Source organism: Salmo salar, chromosome ssa01, assembly GCF_905237065.1.
Source record: "Salmo salar chromosome ssa01, Ssal_v3.1, whole genome shotgun sequence".
Lineage (NCBI taxonomy): Eukaryota > Metazoa > Chordata > Actinopteri > Salmoniformes > Salmonidae > Salmo > Salmo salar.
In genome coordinates, this window is record NC_059442.1 from 142,870,497 (window position 1) to 142,895,148 (window position 24,652).

At 42.2% G+C, this 24,652-nt stretch overlaps 1 protein-coding gene across 5 annotated transcripts; it reads right to left on the bottom strand.

Annotated features, from left to right (window-relative positions):
- Positions 1 to 483: 483 nt before the first annotated feature.
- On the bottom strand, positions 484 to 24,434 carry smc5 (structural maintenance of chromosomes 5). Of its 5 annotated transcripts, none has more exons than XM_014134992.2 (24): positions 24,199 to 24,434; positions 10,530 to 10,671; positions 10,291 to 10,343; positions 10,037 to 10,199; positions 9,774 to 9,908; positions 9,519 to 9,659; positions 7,445 to 7,606; positions 6,967 to 7,038; positions 6,597 to 6,852; positions 6,300 to 6,454; positions 5,129 to 5,242; positions 4,858 to 4,952; positions 4,610 to 4,742; positions 4,288 to 4,461; positions 3,807 to 3,976; positions 3,287 to 3,410; positions 3,053 to 3,175; positions 2,830 to 2,958; positions 2,634 to 2,729; positions 2,450 to 2,554; positions 2,014 to 2,133; positions 1,194 to 1,373; positions 1,005 to 1,100; positions 484 to 935 (listed from the first exon to the last, which is right to left on the bottom strand). In XM_014134992.2, the coding sequence occupies exons 1-24, from the start codon at positions 24,351 to 24,353 to the stop codon at positions 804 to 806; spliced, it is 3,225 nt and encodes a 1,074-aa protein (XP_013990467.1). In that variant the 5' UTR covers positions 24,354 to 24,434; the 3' UTR covers positions 484 to 803. The 5 variants fall into 5 exon arrangements, 3 of the variants coding, with proteins under 3 accessions (XP_013990467.1, XP_045547389.1, XP_045547387.1); XM_045691433.1 differs by having other exon boundaries at positions 10,291 to 10,375; positions 24,199 to 24,420; XM_045691431.1 differs by lacking the exon at positions 24,199 to 24,434 and adding an exon at positions 13,405 to 13,654.
- Between the last annotated feature and the right edge of the window lie 218 nt (positions 24,435 to 24,652).

Genomic DNA, 24,652 nt, shown 5'->3' on the forward strand with positions numbered 1-24,652 from the left:
CAACAGGAGTAAATTAAGTCACTTGAGTAATAACTTGTTTACTTTGCACAATAGCTTACTAGAACGCCAGTAAATAGAAGTAATCTTGGGTAGCAAAAAAAAAAAAAAAAAAAGAAGGCTCATCTATGCAGACTGAATATCACTCCTGTCATTGATCATCATTTTGAAATGTTGAACAAAACAATTAAGCTCAGAAACATTAAAGATAAGGGTTAAACAAATCAAATGGTACTCTGTTACACCTTGTTCCATTTGCATAGGAAGTTGTCAGCTCTTTCGTACAATTGTGTGATCACATTTCGAGGTGATGAGCGAAAAAGTATTTTGTTGCCCTCAATGGTCTTTGATTGATCAAATTAGATACCTTTAGACAAAGGACCATTGATAGAATGGGAGGGGGGGAATCTTGTTGATTTCACACTGATGATGTCCTAAGAACTAGGCAAAGACCATTAGCTAAAAAAAATAAGTCTCATGCCCTGCTGACCGCTTCACATCAAGAACATTTAATCCACTATTCATTTGCTCAACCCAAAATAGAACAGCACTTGCATCTTTACAATTGACATGCAACTATTCTTGGAGTCATTCCAATCTCAAAGAAAACATTTGAACAATGCATATTGAACAGTATTTACAAAGTATCTATTTATTTAAACAGTGTATATAAAAACCCTAAATAATTTGTGCAAATGTGTAGGGGGAACAATACACAACCCCCCCAAAAAATGATGATTGTGTCAACAAATCTTTTCTGTCAAACCAAAAATGAGAGCTCAGAAAATGATGAACTGGTCATTTCACTATTTGCCCTTGCGGCGGACGCAGCGCCTGGTGAAGGCCTTCTCGTCCCATTTGTTGGGAGGCAGCATGTAAGGTCCGTTATGGACACACAGGACGGTCATCTCATCTGCATACTGGAGGTTCTGAAGGAGCTGGAGAAAAACACAAACATTAACCCACAACAATCACTAGTAAGTCACCACCTCTGCAGTGACACTTACCTTGGGTGTGATGAAGAAGTACTGGGAGGTTGTCTCCTTGCAGGCTGTCCGTACAACAATGTCAAAGACTCTCCTTTCATTGACTGGGTCCATACCCTGGATAGAATAGGAAGAAATAAAGCCTGTGTGAAGTCTGGATGTGCATGTGATTTTACCACTTAACCAGGCAGCAGTTGGTGTGTTACATACCTGGTTGATCTCGTCCACCACTCGGAAGGGACAGCGGTTGAGCTCTTGCAGGGCCATGAGGTAGAGCATTGTGGAGACACTGCGCTCCCCTCCACTCTGGTGGTGTGCTGTGAGCTCATGGAGCTGCGTGCTGCTACGGAATTTCACCCGGATACGGATCCCGTATTTATCATACTCCTCCTGCAGGGAGCAGACACCAGTAAGACAGACAGACAGACTTACTACTTTTAGGGTTGTCATGATACTGGATTTTCCTTGGCAAAAAGGGAAAGAAAGGAGACTAAACTATTTAGTCCTTAAAAAAAATAAACTACTGTATGTAAAATATTGTGTGCTATATCTTGGAAAAGATACGTGATTCTGGGTGACAACATATGGCTGTTTGTTTCCAACATTAGGACTGTTTTCCTCAGGAAATTCAATCCACTTCATGTTTTGTTTCTTTGCCACGATACCCCTGAGTATCACGATACTGGTTGTTAAAGTTCATGTTAAGTATCCTATTTCTGTTACTACGGGGCTATCACTCTGTTATTAGTGCGGCAGGGTCTCGTTGTTGATGAACCCGGCCTGAGTGCAATGGCAACCATGTAGTGTGCTAATTCGGTTTAGTAAACGTTGTTAAACTGGAACCTTGTTGTTGTGTCATTTCGAGTTAACACTGGTATGGTGACAACCCTATGTGACTGCTACTAGAGCTCCCACAAACATCTAAGACACTCTGGCACCTCCCCCTTAGTCCAGGTGTTTGGCGTGCCTTACCTCGTTCTCTGAATGCAGGTCCACCTCCCCCTTAGTCCAGGTGTTTGGCGTGCCTTACCTCGTTCTCTGAATGCAGGTCCACCTCCCCGGCACACTGCATGGAGCGGAAGAAATCACTGAACTTATCATTGATCTGCTCTACAAGTTGCTTCAGAGGATTCAGCCAGCGCTCCTTTGCCTGTAAACACACAGAGAGAAGTCTTCAGGAGGGAAACATCCCTGTAGAAGGCATCAAACCTAGGGTGTAATCATTAGTCCAAACAATTGCAAAACGGAAGGTTTTAAAAACAAGAGTTTCTTTTGGATAAATTCAAGTCCTTCCCCGCTTGGTTCCATTGGTTTCCATTTAGCAACAGAATTGGCGTAATGAATTCAAACATGCACTATCAAACACCGATTTGCTAGGCATTTTCAGAAGGACATTTTTTTTTAAAGCATTGAAATGATAGAATTGGCACAGACTGATTCACTGGACTAATCCGTCATTAGAGTACCTCTGATATGTTCTGTCTGTAGGTTTTCAGGGCATTGCTCTTCTCATCCAGCTCTTTCTCCAGGTTCTTGATCTCCTGCTCTCTCCTGTTGTACTCATCCACCACCTGGGGAAGAAGGGGGGGGGTGTTACATGGTGAGGCAGAATCAATACGTGCACACGCTTTGAGGAGCCTTCCGACTTACATTCTCACTGAGGCCAGTGAAGCAGTCTGCCCTGGACCTCTCCTCATTCAACATGGCGTCTATCTCATCCATAGTGTCGGGCAGCTGGCTGAAGGCCTACAGAACACAAATGAAGAAATTCACAAATTAATGAATGCATTAAAACTGGTAGAATGAATGGAGGACTCCGTGTGGAGTTGTGCAGTACAATACTGACCGTGTGTAGGTCTGGGGGTACAGCACTCTCCCCAGGGTCCATGTTGCAGATCTCCCTGGCCCTCCTCATCAGGCCCTTACACATCTCCAACAGACGGGCCTTGCGCTGCTCCAGCATGGCACACGCTTGCTGAGAGGGGAGAAGAAGAAACACACACACAGTGAGTACAGATTACAACTTACAGTGTGTGAAATTGTATGCGTGTGCACGAGCGTGACCTGACCTCTAGGACCCTGAGCTCAGCCGAGCCCTCCCTGCAGTCAGTCTCCAGCTTGGTCTTCTCTGCTGTCATGCCCACGGTCTCTAGAGCCATGTAAACCTTCTCCATACTCAACTTAGCCCTCAGCTAGAGACAGAGGGAAAAGCGAGAGAATGATAAAGAGAGACTTAAGGCAGTCAGTATACACCACCCAGGTTCTGTGTATCTGGAGCCTTCAGCATTAACCTGTGACTGTACCTTCATGTGGGCCATGAACTCAGCCACAATGGCCACCTTCTGGGAGTTGACTGCTGAGATCTGGGCCTTGGTCTCCTCCTCAGCCTTCTGTAGGTCAATGCCCCCCTGCTCCATCTGCCGAAGACTAAACACAAGAGGAAATGGTGTGCAAGATGCGAAAACAACAGCAGCAGACCACGTGTAACCACCCCAGCCTAGGACTTCCACATCCAGCTTCTTCACCGGCGGGATCGTCTAAGACAAGCCACCCGACAGCTAATGAAACTGGGAGCATCTGTCTGTAATAAAATATAATTCTGAAACAATCATTCTGATTGGCTGCGCACCTGACAGTCATGTGAAATCCATAGATTAGGGCCTAATTTATTTAAATTGACTGATTTCCTTATATGAACTGTAACTCAGTAAAATCATTGAAATTTAGATTTGCATTTATATTTTTGTTCAGTATATTAAATGTTATCCCCCCCACATAAGTATGGGTATTCGGACACGGCCTGTGTGTGTGTGTGCCACCCACCTGTCCTGCTTGGTACTGATCTTCTGTTCCAACTGTCTCTTTTTACCCTTCATCTCTGAGAGCCCCTTCTTCTGGGCCCGTAGCTCATTGTCACAGTGATCCAGCTTGGCAGTACGTTCCTGCATGGCGCTCATCTGGACATCGATGGCCTGCATGCTCTTTTCAGCCGTCTATGCATAGCCAACGGTTACACTTCATTTCCAAGCTGTAGTGTTATATCAGTGCTTTGCTAAACATCTGGTTATTACTACATCACTGCAGGTTATGCATGTCAACTTACATCATTGTGTGGCTATGAGTGTCTGATATCTCTAAGGTGTTAAGTCAAACTCTTGGAAAGTTCCCCTCCGGTGTAAAACACCAAATGTAGTTTATTGCTAGTGTAAAGGTGTCGTTTCAAATTCATCGCTTATTGGAAACTTTTTTCTCCAAGTGGGGGAGGTGCCTGTGGTGAATGCTTGACAGGTGTCTCTGGCCTCACCCTGATCTGCTCCTCCAGCTGCCGTTTCTCCTCGGCGTCCACGGCCATGGTGAGGTACTGGGAGGGCCGCACGGCAGAGTTACTGGTGCTAGTCTTGCCTGAGTAAAAGGACTTCTTCAGAGAGTACTTCTCCTCAGCTGTGTAAAGCACCTTCAGGTAGGGCTCCTCAATCACCTGAGACATATGGTCGAAGGATTAGAGTTTGGATCAGCTTACTTTCGATTCCAGTCTGTTCAGAAATCAAATAAGCTATGAAAATGAAGTATTTCGTTGACATTTATGACTCTCCATCCTCTCAGGCACTCTAGGGTATAAAACGTACCGTCTTGATCATGGCTTTGGTTTGGTCCGTTCCCACGGGAACGTCGTGCACCTTGTACTGGTTGCAGAGGTAGCTCATAACCTCTTCTGGAGCATCAAAGAGCTCTCGCAGGTACGCAAAGAACCCAAAACGCCTACAGACAAGAAAAGACAAAAATGCATCTTACACATTCAATACAACTGAAAGGGTTAGGTATAGGGTTGATACATTTACATTCCATCTTTTGACAGTACGAGAGGACTACTCACTTCAGAGACTCGATGGGTCGGGAGGGAGCCCGGGTGGCGCAGGATTCCTCAGGAGCGAAGACTGAATTCACCCTCAGGTTCTGGCTGTCACGCACCTGAGGACAAATCCATCATCAGAACTCTTACTGACGCACTTATTACTTTAATTAGAGCCTATAACTATGGCCTGGTTAGGTGGGTCACATAGAAAAACTCAGGGTCCTATATCATAACATACAGTGCAATGACTGAGTATTACTTTTCCTATTCTTTATCAGCAGGTCCGCCTCACCTCCATCATAAACTTCTCCATGTCTTCCCTCTTCTGGAAGACAAAGGCTCGCAGGTCATTGAATGGAATGTGGTTCTCCACGTACTTGGCATGGTGAGGGTTGCGGACACTAATCTGAAAAGAGCAGAACATTTCTTTCAAAGGCTACATATGGGCTTTCAAATGATGTTTACATATCAGCCATACATACGGTTCTTCGAACCAAGTAGTCTTTTCATTAAAATGAAAAAAATCGAATCAAATAAAAAGAGCACCAGGAATTGAGCCCCACAGTGGAGGTGTCGTAATACCCTTAAAACAATGCAGTCAAATGGGGAATGGTTCCAATCATTTTTCACATAGGGAATTTTAGAAACACTTAAAATAAGGGCTGTGTTTCATGCAGGCTTACCACGGCGAGACGTTTCGATAACCATGGAAATCTCTCGGTCAAGGTTACTAATCAATATATTTGGCTCTATTTACTTAGATTCAAAAATGGTAATTAGCATCAAAGTAGACATCATGCAAGACTACAAATCCCTGCAAATCACATCTAGCTGACACCTTTGCTAACAGGTAGTGTCAATTAAAAAAAAAAACTCCACAGAATTGTCCATTTAAAGAAATGTAGCCAATGTATTAATTACTACATTTAGCCAACAAATACGTCATCTAGAGATTCTTATAGTTGCCTCAATTCAGCAGTCTTGTCCAGGTCATCATGGCATTTGTAGATCTTTATGATAGCCACATTAGCATTTCATTTTCGGGGGGTGTAAATACTGGCGAATATATTGATAAAAGTCCCCTTGTCCAAGAGAGATTTCCAGTTATCAAAACATCACACCAGGCTAAGCCTGCATGAAACACAGGCCTTATTTTAAGTGTTTCTAAAATACCCTATGGGAAAAATGTATTGTGGAAAAAACAATTGGAACCATTTCCTTGGACTGCTAGGCTCATACTGTGGTACTCTACTGTGGCCATTTTAGGATATTGGGGTGTAGAATGAAGCGTTAGTTGATAACGTATCAAAGAAAACTTCAAAGTTCAGATAGGTCTCCACGTAACAACAAAGAAAAGTAGGAGGGGTGCTTGACAATGACACTTCAAAGTATATGGAGAGAATTAGGCCCATATAGCCTTGACTATCCCTATAGCGTTGACAATCCCTATAGCGTGCTCTCACCACTAGCATCATAGGTTCATAGACATTGCCACTGAAGATGTGTTTGTTCTGCCTCAGCCACTGGATGGCAGCGTAGGTGTCCTTGGAGCGCCCTCTCAGCTTCTCCTCCTTGATTTTCATCATGTCATCCAGACTCCTCAGCCTGTTCTTCAACACTACAGGAAACAAGAAGAATTAAGCTAAGTCAAATGGTACATGTAACGCTCCACCATGGTTAAAATGGTGCAGTGAGCCTCTGTGCCAAGACAGTTTGAGACCCAGGACTCCCCAGACCCTGTGTGTGGGTGTGTGTCTTACGTCTACACTCTCCGTTCAAGTTGTCCTTCTCTCTACGCATGTCGGCCTTTTCTCCCTCCATCTTTGCTTTCTCTTCCTGGATGCGCCTCAGCTCCGCATTCACCGCATTGATCTGCGGCGTCACGTCTGATTGGTCGCCTATGTTGGCCAGCTCCGCCCTCAGGTCGTCAATCATGCGCCGGGTGTTGCTGATTCGCTTCTGGCGGTCCGCCGCCTCCGTCTGCTTCAGGCTGAAGGCCTGCTTGATATCCTCAATCTAGAGGGATAGGGGAGGATCAAACTTATTTCATTTTTAAAACATCATTCTATTTCCATTGGTATCAATAAGGCAGAAATAGATAGATTTTGAAGAAGAAGAAAAGTGCCAGACCTCTCTGTGCTTCCGGTCCAGCTGGTCCTGTTTCTGTTTACACTTCTGAGAGGCCTCCCTGATGCTGACCGTCTGGAACACAACAAGGATGCATCACCACCACCAGTCTATTTAACTAGGCAAGACAGTTAAGAACACATTCTTTTATACAATGACAACCCACTGTTCCCTGGTAAGCTAACTGCCTTGTTCAGGGGCAGAACAGTCAGCTCAGGGATTTGATCCAGCAACCTTTCGGTTACTGGCCCAACGCTCTAACAACTAGACTACCTGCCACCCCACACTGTGTTGTCTATAGGCTAGACAACACCGTGGTTCCCAAATGTCTTTGCAGTATCACCCACCAAGTAAATATAACACATTCTTTCCCCAGGGCCCAGTCTCAAAAGGCATAAGCTGCGACCCTGGAGCTAAATGGACCTCCCTCTCCCTCCATCCATCCATCCCAGTTACAAAGCCCAGGAAGCCAGTCTCTGACCTTGTCCTTCATCTGGTTCTCGATGGGCCTCAGCTGACTGTCGATGTGCTGGATCTTCTTTAGCATGGGGGCCTGGGACTCCCTCACGGTTTTCAGCTGCTTCTTGGCGTCCTCCCTTGACTTCTTCACCCCCTCCAGCTCCTTACGGGCTGTCTCATACTCCTGGAAAGGACAGAGGGTTGTCAAAGATTGTTAACATGAATGCTGACATAACATACTTACATATGCATTTTGTTTTTAACCTCTATGGGCTAGGTGGGACGCTAGCGTGCCACCCGTGGTGCACTCCATCAACAGCAGGTGCATTTCAAGAGCGGCAAATTTGAATCCAAATAAATGTCAAAATTCAAATTTTTCAAACATACAACTATTTTACACCCTTTGAAAGATAAACATCTCCTTAATCTAACCACGTTTTACGATTTCAAAAAGGTTTTACGGCGAAAGCATAAATTTAGAGTATGTTAGGACAGTACATTTACAAGAGTTGTGTGTAATGTTTTGTCAATTCAAAGACAGGGTCACCAAAACCATAAAACCAGCTAAAATGATGCACTAACCTTTTACAATCTCCATCAGATGACACTCCTAGGACATTATGTTAGACAATGCATGCATTTTTAGTTCTATCAAGTTCATATTTATATCCAAAAACAGCGTTTTACTATGGCATTGATGTTGAGGAAATCGTTTCCCTCCAATAACCGGCAGTCAAGTCAGCGTCACAAATTAAATAATTAAAATTAGAAAACATTGGTAAAATATTATATTGTCATTTAAAGAATTATAGATTTACATCTCTTGAACGCAATCAACTTGCCAGATTTAAAAATAACCTTACTGGGAAATCACACTTTGCAATAATCTGAGCACTGCGCCCAGAAAAATACGCGTTGCGATACAGACTAGACGTCATGTTGGGGAGATCTAAAATCGAAAATACTATGTAAATAATCCATTACCTTTGATTCTCTTCATCAGATGTCACTTCCAGGTATCACAGGTCCATAACGAATGTAGTTTTGTTCAAAAAAGCTCATCATTTATGTCCAAAAATCTCCGTCTTGTTAGCACATGATCTAAGCCAGCCGGACTTCGTCATGAACGAGGGGAAAAAATATATTTACGTTCGTTCAAACATGTCAAACGTTGTATAGCATAAATCATTAGGGCCTTTTTTAACCAGAACATGAATAATATTCAAGGTGGACGAATGCATACTCTTTTATAACGTATTGGAACGAGGGTACCCAACATGAACTCGCGCCAGGTGTCTAATGGGCCATCATCGTTCCATGGCTCTTGTTCGGTCAGATCTCCCTCCAGAAGACTCAAAACACTTTGTAAAGGCTGGTGACATCTTGTGGAAGCAATAGGAAGTGCCAAAATATTCCTCAGCCCCTGTGTTTTTCAATGGGATAGGTTTAAAGGTAATACAACACATCAGGTATCCACTTCCTGTCAGAAAATGTCTCAGGGTTTTGCCTGCCAAATGAGTTCTGTTATACTCACAGACACCATTCAAACAGTTTTAGAAAATTTAGGGTGTTTTCTATCCATATGTAATAAGTATATGCATATTCTAGTTACTGGGTAGGAGTGGTAACCAGATTAAATCGGGTATGTTTTTTTATCCAGCCGTGTCAATACTGCCCCCTAGCCCTAACAGGTTAAATGGTGGAGTACCTATCCATGTCCAGGCTCTTTTAACAAGCTATAAATTACTATAGGGTTGTATTCATAAGTGCACACCGTAGCAAAATGTTTTGCAACAAACCGTTTCCGCCACATTGTAAAGCACAGGCGTTAAACTCATTCCACGGAGGGCCGAGTGTCTGCAGGTTTTCGCTCCTCCCTTGTACTTGATCGATGAACTAAGGTCACTAATTAGTAAGGAACTCCCCTAACCTGTTTGTCTAGGGTTTCATTGAAAGGAAAAAACTAAAACCTGCAGACACTAGGCCCTACATGGAATGGGTTTGAAACCCCTGTTGTAGAGTGAATAAACTGTTTACGTTGGTGTGAACTAATAAATATGACCCATGTGTCACATGATCTCTCTATGACCACTCACCACCCAGGGTTTCTTCTTCTCCAGCATCTTGATGTTGTCCAGGTGTCTCTTCTTCTCATAGTAGCGCTCCACGTCGTGCTTGTTCCGTTCGTTCCTTTGCTTGAACTTCTCCAGGGCGCTGGCCTTCTCCTTGCACACATTCTACCAAACAAAACAGCTTACCTTAGAACTTACTCTCCCTGAGCCAAAAGCTTCTTTATAAAAGAAAAAACAACTCATCTTCATTTATCCAGAGCTAGAACTAACTGTTCTCACCTCCAGTTCCCTCTCTTTGGTGCGGAAGGTCTTGAGCTCGCAGTGGAACTCATACATCTCTGGAGGTCCCACTGACTTCTCTGTGGCCTCAAGCAGCTCAACCTTGGTCATCTTGGCAAACTCACCCACCTTCTCCTGCAAAGTCACAGGGCACAAACGGTGGTCAGAGAATTTGAAGTATGACATGAGCGGATCGAGTAAAAAAAACAACAACAAAAAACAAGTAAATGAGCAAGGAAGACAACCTCCAAGTTTACACTCACCTGTGGCAGAAACTGGCAGAGGTTGCTCACTTGGATCTGTAGAGCCTTCACCTCCTCCTCCACAGTCTTCTGGCTGGTGTGTTTCCCATTAAGCATCCACGTCGACTGGTTATTCTCCACATGGATCTCTCTATTGATCACCAGGTTCCCCTTGGCCTTGTGCCTGAAAACACAGGTAGGGTTCCCTCAATGTTTTTATACAAAGACAGAGGGAATCCATGTTGGCATTTCTGAATAATCTAAAACAAACTTACAGTTCAATCTCAACCGATCCTTTGTTGCATCCACGCTTCACATACAGCCCAACCTAGTCAGAATATATCCAAGGTAAAATAAGTTCTGTCCAATAAAAAAAAAAGAAAAACTAAAAATACAAGTCAATATAGTGTGCCATATATGCAATAATGAAATCATTCAAAGGAAAGTTTCATGCTCTTGACAACATATCCTAAGTGTAGCTAGCTAGGACACTTATTAATAAATAGCCAACTACCTTGTCCCCTCTGCCCAGGATGGCAGTCTTTCCTGCCAGACCCAGACATATGGCACAGACAATACTGGACTTGCCAGTTCCATTGGCCCCCACAATCATGTTTAGGTTTGGTCCAGGGTAAACTATGGAGTGGTCGTAGGTCCTGTGGGGGAAGTAGAGGGGAGTGTGTCAGCTTAACTTAAGTACAGCAACTTTATTAGCCAATGTTAGCTAGTAGGGCTGACTTCATTTAGTTGACTGGTCGATATCTCGGTTGACCAACAGCCTTTCTTTAGTCGAGCAGTCTAAATATTTCACACCCGTCTCAGTGGACTAATCCATTGCGGAGGCCACGGGGATGGCACAGTCCATCACTTAGACATTGTATATGGTTCAATTATGTAAAAATAATGGTGCAACACTAATCAATCAGATATTATTTTATAACAAATAAGCTCTCACACATTGGATATGGTCACTGTAGAATTGTCGCCTTTCCTATGTTGCTATGTGCATAATAGCAAAGTTAACCAGCATATTGGGATTGAGAACAATGGGGTGGTGCAACAGCAGCAGAGACGAGGCAAAGAAACCAACTTAATTAGGTCTATAATCAATAGCAAAACTCTTAATGTGCCTGGCTTTATAAATCATCCATATATATTACCAGTCAAAAGTAGACACCTACTCATTCAAGGGTTTTTCTTTATTTTTACTATGTTCTACATTGTAGAATAGTGAAGACATCAAAACTATGAAATAACACATATGGAATAATGTCGTAACGAAAAAAGTATTAAACAAATCAAAATATTTTAGCTTCTTCAAAGCAGCCACTCTTTGCCTTGATGACAGCTTTGCACTCTTCACATTCCCTCAACCAGCCGCACCTGGAATGCTTTTCCAAGTCTTGAAGGAGTTCCCACATATGCTGAGCACTTGTTGGCTGCTTCTCCTTCACTCTGTGGTCCAACTAATCCCAAACCATCTCAATTGGGTTGAGGTCAGGTGATTGTGGAGGCCAGGTCATCTGATGCAGCACTCCATCACTCTCATTCTTGGTCAAATAACCCTTACACAGCCTGGAGGTGTGTTTTGGGTTATTGTCCTGTTGAAAAACAAATGATAGTACCACTAAGCGCAAACCAGATGGGATGGCGTATCGCTACAGAATGCTGTGGTAGCCATGCTGGTTAAGTGTGCCGTGAATTCTAAATCAAATTACTGACAGTGTAACCAGCAAAGCACCCCACACCTCCTCCTCCACAGTGGGAACCACACATGTAGAGATCGTCAGTTCACCTACTCTGCATCTCACAAAGACACGGCGGTTGGAAACAAAAATCTCAAATTTGGACTTGCACCAAAAGGACAGATTTCCACCGATATAATACCCATTGCTCATGTTTCTTGGCCCAAGCAAGTCTCTTCTTATTGGTGTCCTTTAGTAGTGGTTTCTTTGCAGCAATTCAACCATGAAGGCCTGATTCACGCAGTCTCCTCTGAACAGTTGATGTTGAGATGTGTGCTACTTGAACTCTGAAGCACTTATTTGGGCTGCAATTTCTGAGGCTGGTAACTGTAATGAACTTATCCTCTGCAGCTGAGGTAACTCTGGGTCTTCTTTTCCTGTGGCGTTCCTCATGACAGCCAGTTTCATCATAGCGTTTGATGGTTTTTGCGACAGCACTTCCAGAAAGTTCTTGACATTTTCCGGATTAACTGACCTTCATGCCTTAAAGTAATGAACTGTCATTTCTCTTTGCTTATTTGAGCTGCTCTTGACATAATATGGACTTGGTCTTTTACCAAATAGGGCTATCTTCTGTATACCAACCCTACCATGTCACACAACTGATTGGCTCAAACACATTAAGGAAAGAAATTCCACAAATGAACTTAACAAGGCACACCTGTTAATTGAAATGGATTCCAAGTGACTACCTCCTGAAGCTGGTTGATAGAATGCCAAGAGTGTGTAAAGCTGTCATCAAGGCAAAGAATCTCAAATATAAAACAATTTAATTTGTTTAGCGATTTTTTGGTTACTACCTGATTCCATGTGTGTTATTTCATAGTTTTGATGTCTTCATTATTATTCTACAATGTAGAAAATAGTAAAAATGAAAAACACTGGAATGAGTAGGTGTCCAAACTTTTGACTGGTACTGTATCTACAGAAATAAGACAGATCTTGCTTTGGGTGCCTGTTTAATAGCCTACTGATTCCATGTGCGCCGAGCGTCACGCAACGGCAAAATGTTGGATAAAGCAATTTTACAGTCGGCTGTTTTTAATCTTTGCTATGCTGTGATTAAGGCTTCACAATTTCTCATTCGAACAGACTGGTATTACATATTTAGTGTTGTTTACACTGATCCAAACAGGAAGAAAAATAATATTGTAATCTAACAGCACCCGTTTGTCACATGTGGACCCGAGGAAGAGTAGCTGTATACATATATATATATACATACATACATACATATATATGTGTGTGTATGTATATATACATCCACATATATACACATACATATGTGTATGTATATATATACATACATACATACACACACACACACACACACATATACACACACTACTGTATCAATAAATCATTTGTTCATGCCATCACACGACACATTCATGCTTTGAAATGCAATCAAGCGTTTCAGTTTCAAAAATAAGGTCACTTTGAATAATTAGCCTAAACAAATAAACTGCAATTCACGAATGCATGCAACTGTTTTTAGCCTGCTGTAATAAAGGATTTTGATATATTTTCCCCCCATTAGAACAGACTCTCTGGTACACTTATTGGTGTTGTTTACTGTTCCAAATGGTCCCCCAAAAAATTATACTGTAATCTAACAGCAACTGTTTGGCACACAATACTCACGCATTGCTTGCTCATATACCCTCCTTTTTCTTGGTCTCCAGTAGTTTCCACAACTAAGGCAAATGTCTTCCACAGATCTGACTTCTCCTTTTCCTCTTGAGCAACCAGTAAACATTTGCCAGTTTCAAGTTTCCACATCCTCCGTATCCATTTTGCTGTCACGTGTTACTGTGTTCGGAGTTTGTTATAACCAATTTATTTATGTGATTATGATAGGCTATAGGTCAGGCCCTATTGGTCACATGCATGCGATGCTTACATGTTTCATGTAAAGAGAGCAAGGGCTGGGAAGGTTTTCCTAAACAAAATAGGGATTTCGGTAACAGAACATTAGTCAGAAATAAGTAAGAAACTAAATGGCTGAAATTATGTTGCTTCAGCACGGGCAATAAACACTTGCTGTGGTGCCTTTTCGCTGCAGTAGGGAGGAGAGAACTTGCACCAGTCACACAGGCACTCGCTGTCATTTATTTTAACACAGTGTAACCATCGGGTTCTTTCTTCAGTCATTTGTGTGTCTTAATTATTTAATCAAACAGCGTGCTTAAACCATCAGACAAGCTCAGTGCATCTGTAGTTGATTTTATTCAAACACAGGGTGTGTCTATATATGGAGAAATAAGGTTCAACATTTTGACCAATCGATTGGTTGAAAGAACAGGACACCTCACAACCAAGATTTTTAACTAGCCTTGGCAACAATACAACATCCTCTGTCGGACACATGCAAATTCAGCAACATTTAGCTACCTAGCTAGATGGTTACAAGACTTGGTCACAGATTATTTATTATAATCTTTGACTCGGTTGTCCATGTCCAAGTAGGCGTCTCTGCAAAACAGTAACATCTCCCAGCTAGCTAGTCTGATTAATCAGGCTGCAATATATCATGAATTGGTTTATACAGCCCGAAACTAATGTCTGCAAAATCGTGTATATGTTCCATACAAGTCCGAACGTTGAATAAGCTGCTCAAAATGAGACAAAACAACAGGACACTCTTATTTACCCGACTTTAGAGAGCCAGTAGTTCTGCACCAAGGTAAAGTTATATTGGATATACGTCAAGGGTTCCGGATAGCACAGACCGATTTTGCAGTGACAACAGGTTTGTGGTGTCAGTCTTCCGTTTACACAGTGACAGGCAGATCGCTAATAAAATAAAATACTTTTAAAGTGAGAATAGGAATTGGTCTGAAGCCAAGAAAAGGAAATTCACGATGTCATGACTGTCCTGTGAGGATGCAAATAGATCAGATCAGCTTTGCAATAAATAACTTCATCCAGACCCCCTCTCACCCACGGGGACCATTCTACTGCTCTTTTCAAACCATCGTATTTCCGCTACTCTCATCAGCCCAGGCTGGCCTGCCTACCTTCAAAAGAAGCGTCAGGAGCGAATCTAAGTAGAATAAACTCTAGTTCTGTTCAGGACTACACGACAAGTCACCGGACGACTGCAGAGGAGAACAGTAGAAGACGGGTGGGGACCCCTTTTGGACAATCAAGAGCCCGGTTCAGAGAGGTGGTTCAGAGAGGTGGCACGGTTCAGAGAGATACACAGCGAACCAAGGCATTTTCCACTAGAGGTCGACCGATTAATCGGAATGGCCAATTTCAAGTTTTCATAACAATATGTATTTTTGGACGCCGATTTATGAAATTTATTATTATTTTAAAAATGTTTTAAAAAATCTTTATTTAACTAGACAAGTCAGTTAAGAACGCATTCTTATTTTCAATGACGGCCTAGGAACGGTGGGTTAACTGCTTTGTTCAGGGGCAGAACAACAGATTTTTACCTTATCAGCTCGGGGATTCAATCTTGCAACCTTACGGTTAACTAGTCCAACGCTCTAACCACCTGCTTTACATTGCACTCCACGAGGAGCCTGCCTGTTACGCGAATGCAGTAAGAAGCCAAGGTAAGTTGCTAGCTAGCATTAAACTTATCTTATACAAAAACAATCAATCAATCATAATCACTAGTCAACTACACATGGTTGATGATATTACTAGTTTATCTAGCCTGTCCTGCGTTGCATATAATCGCTTAGGTACACGTTGCTCCAACCATAAACATCGATACACAAGTATATATTTTTAAACCTGCATATTTAGAGGAATATTGCCTGCTAACATGAATTTCTTTTAACTAGGGAAAATGTGTCACTTCTCTTGCAAACAGAGTCAGGGTATATGCAGCAGTTTGAGCCGCCTGGCTCGTTGCTTACTGTGAAGACTATTTCTTCCTAACAAAGACAGCCGACTTCGCCAAACGGGGGATGATTTAACAAAAGCGCATTTGCGAAAAAAGCACAATCGTTGCACGATTGTACCTAACCATAGACATCAATGCCTTTCTTAAAATCAATACACAGAAGTATATATTTTTAAACCTGCATATTTAGCTAAAAGAAATCCAGGTTAGCAGGCAATATTAACCAGGTGAAATTGTGTCATTTTGCGTTCATTGCACGCAGAGTCAGGGTATATGCAACAGTTTGGGCCGCCTGGCTCGTTGCGAACTAATTTGCCAGAATTTTACGTAATTATGACATAACATTGAAGGTTGTGCAATGTAACAGGAATATTTAGACTTAGGGATGCCACCCGCTAGATAAAATACGGAACGGTTCCATATTTCACTGACAGGAAAAACGATTTGTTTTCGAGATGATAGTTTCTGGAATTCGACCATATTAATGACCTAAGGCTCGTATTTCTGTGTGTTATTATGTTATAATTAAGTCTATGATTTGATAGAGCAGTCTGACTGAGCGATGGTAGGCAGCAGCAGGCTCGTAAGCGTTCATTCAAACAGCACTTTTGTGCGTTTGCCAGCAGCCCTTCGCAATGCATTTTGCTGTTTATGACTTCAAGCCTGTCAACTCCCAAGATTGGGCTCGTGTAACCGATGTGAAATGGCTAGCTAGTTAGCCCGGGTGCGCGCTAATAGCGTTTCAAACGTCACTCGCTCTGAGACTTGGAGTAGTTTTTCCCCTTGCTCTGCATGGGTAACTCTGCTTCGAGGGTGGCTGTTGTCGATGTGTTCCTGGTTCGAGCACAGGTAGGAGCGAGGAGAGGAACGGAAGCTATACTGTTACACTGGCAATACTAAAGTGCCTATAAGAACATACAATAGTCAAAGGTATATGAAATACAAATCGTATAGAGAGAAATAGTCCTATAATTCCCATAATAACTACAACCTAAAACTTCTTACCTGGGAATATTGAAGACTCATGTTAAAAGGAACCACCAGATTTCATATGTTCTCATGCTCTGAGCAAGGAACTTAAACGTTAGCTTTCTTACATGGCACATATTGCAATTTTACTTTCTTCTCCAACACTTTGTTTTTGCATTATTTAAACCAAATTGAACATGTTTCATTATTTATTTGAGGCCAAATTGATTTTATTGATGTATTGTATTAAGTTAAAATAAGTGTTCAGTCAGTATTGTTGTAATTGTCATTATTACAAATAATTAAAAAAACAAAAATAAAATAAAAAAACGGCTGATTTAAAATCGGCAGCGGCTTTTTTTTTGGCCCTCCAATAAATCGGTATCAGCGTTGAAAAAAAATCACAATCGATCGACCTCTAATTTTCACGTAAATACATTCATGATTTCTTACTCCAAGTGGGCGGCGGTTCGTGTGTAAAGTATAGGAGTGCTGTAAGTGAGGGTAGTTTCTAAAATGTACCAAAGTTAAGTGTCTCGCCCTCTCCATGTCTTTTGTAACAAGCAGCCATATTGTCATCAGTCCGCTAGGGACCTGTTAACGTATTAAGTGTGTATGTTAATCTTGTGTTACCATTTAGTTAGCTAGTAAATAAATAATTAAACCAATGTGTACTACTGAATCATAAGTAAGGCTCCGGTTTTTGCAGATGCAAGGTTACGACTTTTCAGAATGATATGATACGAGGTTATGATAAATAAGTTGACTGTTTATAGATGTGATAGGTAAAATACCTTTGAGTTTAATAAATCATCTGGGAGACGGTAACTAAAGAACCGCTCTCGTGTTGCCCCAGATTCTAATTAGTTAATTTTTACCTGATTAATAAAAAAAATAAAAGGGTAACAATTATCCATAGTTGATTAGATAAGTCTTCAGATTAATGTTAAAAGTCACGACAACGAGCACCACCATGCCAATTCCACCAATGCTCTAACAAGATTTTCCAGCACACAGCTTTGACCTACTACAGTAGCTATGTTGGTATTGTACTTCTAACTATGTGTAGTTGCTTAGGATTCAAATCCTTCTCAAAACAGCCTAATTCATACTCTTCAGAGGGATAATTAAGCAATAAGGCCCGAGGAGGTGTGGTATATGGCCAGTATACCATGGCTACAGGCTTTACTGGTATATACACGCACACAATACATGGCCAAAAGTATGTAGACACCACTTCAAACTTATGGATTCGGCTATTTCAGCCACACCCATTGCTGACAGGTGTATTAAATTGTGCACAGCCACGCAATCTCCATAGACAAAACATTGGCAGTAGAATAGCCGTACTGAAGAGCTCCGTAACTTTCAACGTGGCACCGCCATATGATGCCACCTTTCCAACAAGTCAGTTCATCACATTTCTACCCTGCTAGAGCTGCCCTGGTCAACTGTAAGTGCTGTTATTGTGAAGTGGAAAGTCTAGGAGCAACAATGGATCGGCCACACAAGCTCAGAGAATGGGACCGCCAAGTGCTGAGGCACGTAAATATAGTCTGTCCTCAGTTACAACTAGTGGTGTAACGGACCGATGTTGATCCGTACGGATCACCCCACACGGTTCGGCACGCATGTGAACCGCGGATCAATTGCAAAGTTTAACCATCATAGTGTGAAATAGTTTTACTGCCGCTGTTACTTTTTTAAAGTAACAATTCCCTAAATCCCGATGCAGAGTTGCAGTGAAAAGACACACAAGACAGATGCGTGCTGTGTTTTACTCTGAAGCCTGATTTGATTGTTTTTAAAAAGCAGTTGTTTACTGTTCACGTGAAAGGGGCATGTTGAATCCCACCGAATCAATCCTGCTCGCATTGCAAAAAGCTAAGAAAAAAAGGTGGAGGAGCTGAAGAAATGGAAAAGCCTCCTGCTTCATTTAAGTCTCATGTATGGGAGCATTTTGGCTTCCCTGTCAAACATGACGGAAGAAGGGTGGTAGACAAACACCATTACGGCGTGTAGGCATTGCGCCACAAGAAAGCCGTATAAATCATGGAAATACATCGAGCATGGACACTCATTTAAAGCATCATCACCCTGGTGTGTCAGTGATGGGAGCCAACTCAGCCAAGAGACAACAACTTCTCACCGCAGCATTTCAGCAGCCCTTTGCTGCAGAATCAGATCAGACTGAAGACATCACCAAATCTAATCGGGATGTTTTATGCTGCAGACATGAGGCTCTGTTGTGGAAAACAAAGGGTTTAAAAATATGGTGAAAGTGCTTGAGCCACGCTAGGAAATCCCCTCGCGCACCCACCTCAGTATGAAGATCGTGCCAGAGCTTTATGAACAGGAAAATATCCAAATTGAGCACTGAAACTGCACCATCTGTGTCCATGATCCTAACCTCTGAAAACAAGGATTCTACAATCCATGGTCCCAAGTGAGGAAGACAGCACCATCACTAGAGATGTCAAGGCTACCATTAGAGAGGACCTGAACCCCAGATACCCCCTAATGTACAGGACTACCTTCATAGATGTACTGCACTGGATCCAAGGTTCAAGTCCCTGTCTCACCTAGACCCTGCCCTACACCGGAGGACATACAGTGATCTCACCACTGAGATTGTGGCCACCGAGGTAAAAAAATAAAAGTGAATTACTTAAATAATAAATATACTGCAGTCTAATCTTAGTCTATGCTATTAGTCACCCATTTTGGATTTGGAATAATAATGGCTTTTATAAAATGTTATTGCCACAATTATAGTTCTATGAAATATGACAATAAATAGTTTAATAGAGCGAGTCATTTTTTCTGCAGGGTCAAGCCACAGAGCCGACAGGAGCCGAATCAGAGGCATCATTATCCACAAAATAATTTGGCCATGAAGGGGCTTTTCGGGGAGACCTTTGCAAGCAAGAACACAGGCAAGATGTTTGCCAACACCATCAAAGAGGAGGTGGCATCCTACAAGGCAGCAAGCGGCATTCCAGTGGATGGTGATCCACTGGCATGGTGGAAAAGCAATGAGTGTAAATACCCTAACATTGTCATGATGGCAAAGACGCTACCTGGCTGTGCCTGGCACTTCAGATCCTAGCGAGAGGGTGTTCTCCACAGCAGGGGACATAGTGATTGCAAAGGGGCTCTACACTCTCCCCAGAAAATGTAGACATCCTCATCTTTTTGAAAAATAATTTGAAGTTAAGCTCAGGTCTGCTTTGCTTACTTTACTTTTTTTGGATGATGTTGACAGGCAATTTTTTCATTCATTATTGTTCAAAGGAAGAAGGTATCATGCCTCATATTGCACTTTAATTTAACAATTGAGTATTGAATATTTTATTTTAAGATTTTACTGAAACACTTTAAAGTTCCTTGCTTTAAGTGTTCTTTAAGTAATAAATGGAATGCAAAAGTTGTCCCCCTTTTTTCTTTGATGATCCTGAAAAAAATGATCCGATCCGTTACTTAAAATCGGGATGCGATCCTTAACGTGAGTTTTGTGAGCAGTTGCACCACTAGTTACAACACTTACTACAGAGTTCCAAACTTCCTCTGGAAGCAACGACAGCACAAGAACTGTTCGTTGGGAGCTTCATGAAATGGGTTTCCATTGCCGAGCAGCCTAAGACCAACATGCGGAATGCTAAGCGTTGGCTGGAGTGGTGTAAAGCTCACCGCCATTGGACTCTGGAGCAGTGGAAACACGTTCTTTAGCAGTCTAACGGACTAATCTGGGTTTGGTGGATGCCAGGAGAATGCTACTTGCCCCAATGTATAGTGCCAACTGTAAAGTTTGGTGGAGGAGGAATAACGGTCTAAGACTGTTTTTCATGGTTCGGTATAGGGCCCTTTGTTCCAGTGAAGTGAAATCTTAACGCTACAGCATACAATGACATTCTAGACAATCCTGTGCTTCTAACTGTTGCAACAGTTTGGGGAAGGCCCTTTCCTGTTTCAGCATGACAATGTCCCTAATTGCCCAACCTCACGAATGCTTCTGGCTGAATGGAAGCAAGTCCAAGCAGCAATGTTCCAACATCTAGTGGAAAGAAAGCCTCCACTCTTCTTGGAAGGCTGTTATAGAGTTGGTCCCCCCCTTGCTGCTATATTATTGCCCATGATTTTAGAATAAGATGTCCGATGAGCAGGTGTCCACATACACTACATGACCAAAAGTATACACACACAGCGCCTTCAGAAAGTATTCATACCCCTTTTTCCACATTTTGTTGTGGTACAGCCTGAATTTAAAATTTAGATTTAGTGTCACTGGCCTACACACCAAACCCCATAATGTCAAAGTTGAATTGTTTTTAATGAATTAAAAATGAAAAGCATAAATGTCGAGTCAATAAGTATTCAACCCCTTTTATGGCAAGCCTAAATAAGTTCACCTCCGTACCTTCAGGCTCTGATCAGTCCCTACACCCAAAGAAGGGCACTGCGTTCATCCACCTCTGGCCTGCTCGCCTCCCTACCTCTGCGGAAGCACAGTTCCCGCTCAGCCCAGTCAAAACAGTTCGCTGCTCTGGCACCCCAACCGTGGAACCATTTCCCGCACGACGCCAGGACAGCGGAGTCAATCACCACCTTCCGGAGACACCTGAAACCCCACCTCTTTAAGGAATACCTGGGATAGGATAAAGTAATCCTTCTAGATGTACTACTGTAAAGTGGTTGTTCCACTGGTTATCATAAGGTGAATGCACCAATTTGTAAGTCGCTCTGGGTAAGAACGTCTGCTAAATGACGTAAATGTCATCTCTGTACCATAAAGACAATTATCTGTAAGGTCCCTCCGTCGAGCAGTAAATTACAAACACAGATTAAACCACAAAGACCAGGAAGGTTTTCCAATGCATCGTAAGGAAGGGCACCTATTGGTAGATGGGTAAAATAAATATAAAAGCAGACATTGAATATCCCTTTGAACATGGTAAAGTTATTAATTACACTTTGGATGGTGTATCAATATACCCAGTCACTAGAAAGATACAGGCATCGTTCCTAACTCAGTTGCCAGAGAGGAAGGAAACTGCTCAGGGATTTCACCACGAGATCAATGGTGACTGTAAAACAGTTACAGAGTTCAATGGATGTGATAGAAGAAAACTGAGGATGGCTCAACGTTGTAGCTACTCCACAATACTAACCTAAATGGCAGGGTGAAAAGAAAAAAGCCTGTACAATATAAAAACAAATCCAAAACATGCATCCGGTTTGCAATGTAGTGTAACTCAAATACATTTGTTAGTAGTCAAGGAAAATATTACTAGCAGGTTGTATATCACAGCTGGCCTGGTACATTGTTTACTGCCTCCATTCGGGATGCACCGTTTCAGTGTCAATGACTCGATATTTTGGACAAAAACTGACAGATGTAACTAAGGCTGGGAATGTCAATACAATCAAACTAGCAAGGGTAATGATCACAAGTCAGTCATAACGTTGCTAATAGGCTAGCGCACCCATTTATGTAGCAAGCTAAAAACACAGAGCCTAACGTTAGCTAGATAGCTAGCTGCTACGAGGATATCATGTAATTGGAGGACTGGGGTGAGTGACAGAATTTCCCCCCCCTCATATTTTTTGGTGGCTAAACACAGCAAGATGCAGGTGTCATTTGGTTAGCAAGCAAGAACTTGAACATTATCCAATTAGCATATCTCTTGCCTTCACAAATTCACTCTGGCTATCTACTCCGATTTCAGAGCACTCTTGTCTGAGTGTGCCAGAGCGCAGAATAACATATGAATTTACAAACGTGCAACACCCGCTGAATATGACTGGTGTCAGTAAACGTAGGCACAAAAAATATTAGTCATGAACGCTCTAGATAAGATGTAAACAGCCTAGCTAACCAGCTCTGCTAGGGCAGGTAAAATGGTCAGAGTGAGGTGTTCGCTCATTTGTGTCTGGAAGTGGCTAGCTTGAACTTTAACCAATCAGCTTCGGTGGTTGGTTGGGACAAGGATGCATTGGCAGGCAAGCTGCAGAAGGACGAGTAGGCTAGAAATCCCCATTGTTTATCAGTGAAATTTTGCTGGCCAACTAGCTGCAAAAAATTGAGAGGGTTTAGCTAATGTTCCTTTGTTAGAGTTAATCATCACATCTTGCTCTGGCTAGCATTAGTTACTTATCTTGTTGATGTGCATAACTGAGGGAGAGAGCCTACCTTTTCATGGTTGTTTGATCAATAGGACTAAAGTTCACAAATGTAAGAGGACTCCCATGGTATTGACAGATCGGCAGAAATACATTGTGTATTTTGGCGAATGCTTTCTAATGATCTAAAGTCACATTGTTGCAACTGCCTGTAAACACACAGTCCACTTCAAAGTGAATGATGGCAGGCCTGTGTGGCAAATAGCTTGTTTGCATAAAGGCCTACTGCAGCTCTGATCAGTCCTGGCCAAGACAGATATTTTTATTTATGGCAGTGTCTATTAATTGGCCAAACGCAAGGTTGCTTTCCCACTCTATATTGCTATAGAATTTTCACAAATGCCTTAGTATACAAAATTACCAAATATTCCAAAAATGTCTGAAAATGACTGTCGCTTTTTAAAGTGTAATATTCTTCCTGGGGGAGTAGATGAAGAGATTTTAATAAGATTAAAAGCTGCAAAATGCTGTCAGTTCCACTTTATAGTTACCTGAGGTAAAGCTTCAAGGTTTATGTGGGTAAATGTAATTGTTAACAATAGCGAAACCGGCATTGTGACGCAGAACAATTGTCTCGGAATAGAATGTTCGGAATGAGTGTTGGTGCCACCGCGCTCAATAGAACTAATAAGAGTTGACAGGGTGAAAAATATCCTAAAATATGGCCTGCTTTTTCGCGATTACTTCGAAACTACGGCAAGCAGTTGGGACATTACGGTAATATTATGAAACTGGGCTCCATGGCAGATGCAATGAACTAGTATAAAAGAACGCTTTGTTAAAAATGTCGTGCCCAGCCTACTCTAGTCTCCTTTTAATCCGACGTCTAGAATTTGAGCTAGGAAGGCGCAACAAATACCACGATTTAAAAATTCAATTGTTAACGACCCTGTTAAAATCCGGTGAGGTTCTCGGTAATGGACGGCTCATTACGAAAACGTGTGTTGTGTAACTAACAACAAGTTGATTTGCTTATGTATCGATATTAGTGTCATATCGGTTTAGATATTAACGTTAGAGATTTGAATTCGACAACACCATCGTCGCGTCAAACAGGTTGTCAACTATCTTCCGACCTATTTTCCGTAAACAGGAGCTTTAACATGGAAATATGGCCGTGTCGGAACCCTAACCCTGTAACTTTGTTTTTTGGGGAAATGATTTCTCGACGATATGAAACATACCGTAAGCAATGCGTGTTAACGCGTTTAATTAGCGCGGGCGTCGGGGATCTACGACTCTCACGGCCAGAAGATACGAGTCAATTGGCGCTAAAGGTAACGTTAGTTAGCACATAGTACCCCCATTCATAGACGCTGCTATCTAACGTAAATTGCTATCACGCCGTAATAGCTAGCTAGCTTTTTGCTAGCTAGCTACCTAGCTAGCGTGTTTGGAAACATGTTACAGTTGAGTTGACTTACAGGAAGTTTTGCATTGTGATGCGAATTATGGATCCTTCGACAAATCCAGACACCTGGCCATCTCCAACGGTACCAGAGGACGAACCTGCTCCATTATTTGAAGGTTGTGTGTTCGTTACGTTACTTATTCGTTTTTTCTTGCCCGCAGAAGCCATGATGCTGACTTTAAACTTTGAAGATGTGCTAGCAGTCTTTCAGTGGAATTCGCGCGCCCAGTATGGACGGTTGTCGATTGATGATTGGACAAGGTGGGTCACGTGTAGCGTAGTTCACCAAGAAAACAACATGCAGCTCATGTCCACTAGGTGTCAGTAACGCCCTATGTTTCATGCCTACAGCAAAGAGAGTTCATTACAGTAATGAAGTATCTCTGTCTTCCAGATAGTGGCAGTCAGAATACAGTAAGAGGTGCACCAATACCAAATATTCTTAAAATATTAGCTATAGTTCTATA